Source organism: Nanorana parkeri, unplaced genomic scaffold, assembly GCF_000935625.1.
Source record: "Nanorana parkeri isolate BGI_ZX_2015 unplaced genomic scaffold, ASM93562v1 scaffold431, whole genome shotgun sequence".
NCBI classification, from domain to species: Eukaryota; Metazoa; Chordata; class Amphibia; order Anura; family Dicroglossidae; genus Nanorana; species Nanorana parkeri.
This window is the reverse complement of record NW_017306699.1, coordinates 345,105-349,245: the sequence shown is the minus strand read 5'-3', so window position 1 is coordinate 349,245 and position 4,141 is coordinate 345,105. Positions and strand designations below refer to the sequence as shown.

The 4,141-nt window shown below is 37.7% G+C and overlaps 1 protein-coding gene across 1 annotated transcript in view; it reads right to left on the bottom strand.

The window, feature by feature from the left end:
• Nucleotides 1-4,141, bottom strand: part of LAS1L (LAS1 like, ribosome biogenesis factor) — a 29,487-nt gene that overhangs the window by 12,814 nt on the left and 12,532 nt on the right. The window contains 2 exon segments of the mRNA XM_018560077.1: nucleotides 667-767; nucleotides 3,035-3,193. Of these exon segments, the coding sequence (XP_018415579.1) occupies nucleotides 667-767; nucleotides 3,035-3,193 (260 nt within the window).

The following is a 4,141-nucleotide window of genomic DNA, read 5'->3' as shown; positions in this document are numbered from 1 at the left end:
TACAAAAGTGCTTAAGCAAACATTTTACATCTAAACTCTCCAGATTAGACAATACACATAGGGACTCCGATATTTATCTTATGAAATTCAGCTCTGAAAGGGAAGGGTCTCTTACACAATAACATGATAAAAATGAACAATGTCAAATTTTTCAGTTACAGTAAATAACTAACCCCTTATAAGGCTCAATTATAGTAAAGCGTAATAAAAGCGTCGCCTATGGCCAATTTTCGATGGTCGTTTTTTTGCAATCTTGCGGCTTGACACGTTTGGCACCTATTTACCCGATGTGACCCCCATCTTTCATATTTTACCAAAAATATGGGCGAGAATAAATGTTTAACATAACCGAGCAAAAAGTTTGTTTTTTCTCTCTAAATTTATGGTACCTTTTCCATTATATAGTAAAAAATAACCCCCCACCCACCTGTGGTGATTATATAACTCTAAAAGAAAGCTCCACCTGTCCCCAACAAATGTTAACATAAATTGCAAGGCCGGTCATGGTGACTGGTGACATTTTTGACTGGCTGGTGAGAGACAAGCTAAAATTTTTCAATCCCTGCCTTTAAGTACTTAAATATATAAACATTCTAAAATACAAAATTTTTACATGGCTGTTACCCGATTATTATATAAAAGTCATGATTTAGGACTACAGGTCACCCAATACCTATTCAACATTAGCTGGTGGTTAGAGAAGAAAATTTGTGGCGTTACCTTAAACTGTTCACTTGTATAGGAACGAAGAGCTTCTCGGAGTTTCCCTGCAAGGAAAAAAAAAAAAAATATTACAAAACATGACAATGTTATCTAGCAGAGAACATGAACACAGAATTGGTTTCCTTATAACCAGCAGCTTCCTGATAACTCAATCTAGACTGCTGCAGAGTAAACAGAGCAAGGAACTAATACAAGAAGTAGTGTAGTGATCAGGGAAATCCCCCCGGAAATCCAATATCCTACACCATACAATTTATATTAGGGATGCGCAGATACTTTTCGAGTACCAGTGCAGATACTTGGCATTTTCATGAGAACTACCAGGGTTGCAGCGGTTGCAGCTGGGACCTGGCTCTGGCGCTCCACCACTGTCCTGAAATCATTAGTCTGTATTGTTTTAGAAAAACTGTCACATGACAATAAACAGAAATGTATCAGTACTCATACTTGTAAGTACTCGGCAAGTACCAGTACTCGTACTCACAAAACTGGTATCTGTGCATCCCTTTATTTATAAAAACAAAATCGTACATTAAAAAACAGAGATGTACAAATCCCAGGAGCTCCGTGTGCTCCTTACAAATAACAGCTGCCTCCTAATTTTTTAATTTTTCTCTAGTCTAGTCTTGGAGCTCAAAAGTATCGGTACATGTACTCGTACTTGGTATCTGTGCAACCCTAATTTATACCAATCATGTGGTCACTGATGGCAAGCCTGAACAGGTGACATCCATGTGTACAGAGTACTCCAGACAAATATAATAAAACAATTCTGGATTTTATAATGCTGTGCGCATGAATTTACACAAAGACCTTTAATACACCATTAAATATAAACGTTCATTATATCCACATGTACTGCTAGAGATCAATAATGGAAATTACTCAAAAAAGGTCAGACAGAACATCTAGTAAGATGTGACTGGTGAATCCAAATTTATTTTCCTTTTTTACCATAACTATGAAAGAGAATGTTTGCCAAATTTTGAAACTTTTGTGAAAAATAAAAATTGCGACACAGTTGATTCTTTTTTTCAAATGTTAATAAAATTTACCAGTTTTAATCCACAACCAGCTATGATTTTCTAAAATAAAAGGGATAGTTCATTCACTTTATGCCCCCCTTGGGTTAGATTCACAATTGTTTTGGTTTGTTCTTTTGCCAGATGTTTTTTTCAATTACAGTCAATGTAAAGGCATGTCAACACACAATAATTCACGCCATAACATGTACATTAACACGCATTGGCATGCGCCATGATACACATTTTAACATACATTGTGACGAGCTTTGATGCAGTTCCATTTATTTTTTTTAATTCAATAAATTTATTATTTTGCCAAAAAAAAAAAACATAACAAAAGCATGAACAATAATAAGCAGATTATATATACACACACACATATAAAAAGTATAAAAGGCTCATCCAAGACATATGAACAAATGGCAAGTCACTTATAGCAAAGCAAGGGCAACGGGTGATAATTAGCCAACAATTGCATATTTAGGTGTGTCAGATGTCCATGACAATCGTAAGAAAATCTGCAGAAAAAGAAAAAAGGAAAGGAGAGAAAAAAGAGAAGAGAGGGGGGGGGGCGGAAGAGGTTGTAAGAGGAATGAGGAAAAGTAAAATAAGAGGAAGGGAAAAGGGAAAAGGGAAAAGGGTGAGGATTGCCAAGGGGAATGCTTAGAGCTTCATATATAAAATCAGGAGGCTCCAGGGTTCAAGGATTGAGCAGCTTCCTAATATTTAATACAATACGTGGGACTCCGAAATCACCCATTTCCATTTATTTTAATAGAAAATGTATCCGACAAAAAAAAAAAAATCTCAAAAAGGTGCGAATCCAGTCTCCATGTTTTAAAGTAATGACCGATCAAACCTGCCTTGAACGTTTGATTCAAGGCATACCACATGCAAATAGCTCTATGGAATCCGGCTGCCGCAGATTACAACGAATAAAGATTAAGGTCAACTGATGGCATGCATTGCAATAAATTGCACTTTAAAGCAGAACTAAACTGAAAAAATAAACTTACTAAAAAAAGGTTTTACTACACACACTGAACCTTTGTGATTATTACTACTATACAATCATTTTCCAGCCCCCACCATTTGACATACGAGGGGCATATTGCCCGATAGAAGAACCACTCACTAACCTCACATGGGATCTTGGCAGAATAGATCTAAAAGGAACAAGTCAACCAGACAACTGGCTTTTAAAGCTTTAGTTTTTGCATTTTCTTTTGCATATGGAAAACGTCAAATAATATAAACAGTATACTCATTTCCAATAACTTACTTACCAGCAATGGTTTCTTTTTGTGCTTTAACTGAAGGTGGGGGAATCACATCCTCCAGGCCATCTGAATCCTCACCTTCTGACACCCACTGAGAGTTTGAAGAACTACCAAACTGGCGGGACCAATACTCATGCCTTAGCCATTCCATAACAAAGTCCCAACCTGAGTCAAAGCAGGACATGAGTTTAGTGTAACATGCAACAACCGGACAACATATGAAATATCAATTTGTACCATACATATTACAAATACATACCACTTTTACAGCAACTACATTTTAATTATTTTTCTGTATTGGTTGGTTATGTTTTATTACCCTTTCCTGTTCCCAGCACATTCTAGGATTGATTGAAAACAAAAAGCCTTGATTGCAAAATACCTTTTCACCCTACATTGTAGTATATTAATAAATAATGGTCAGGATCCCAAAAATAAAAAATCGAAATTTGTTATGCCATTTGTGACTGAGCAGTTTTATATAGCGGTGATGACCCAGACAAAATGATGTCAACTGGAATATTTTACTCAAGCGTTTACATGTGGTGCACGTCACAGCAGTTTGGGGGCACTTTAAAGAAACCATAGAAATATACACTATATTCCAAAAGTATTGGGACACTCCAAATTATTGGATTCAGGTGTGTTTTGCTACTAAATATTCCCGGTCAACTGTTACTGGTATTATAACAAAGTGGAAGCAACTGGGAACAGTAGCTCAGCCACGAAGTGGTATCCCACATAAAATGACAGAGCGGGGTCAGAGCATGCTGAAGTGCACACTGCACAGAAGTCACCATTTGCAGAGTCAATTAGCTACAGACCTCCAAACTTCAGATTGGCACAACAGTGTGTAGAGAGCTACATGGAATGGGTTTCCATGGCCGAGCAGCTGCATCCAAGCCTTACATCACCAAGTGCAATGCAAAGCGTCGGATGCAGTGTAAAGCACGCCGCCACTGGACTCTAGAGAAGTGGAGACGTGTTCTCTGGAGTGACGAATCACGCTTCTCTGTCTGGCAATCCGATTGACATGTCTGGGTTTGCCGGTTGCCAGGAGAACGGTACTTCCCTGACTGCATTGTGCCAAGTGTAAAGTTTGGTGGAGGGGGG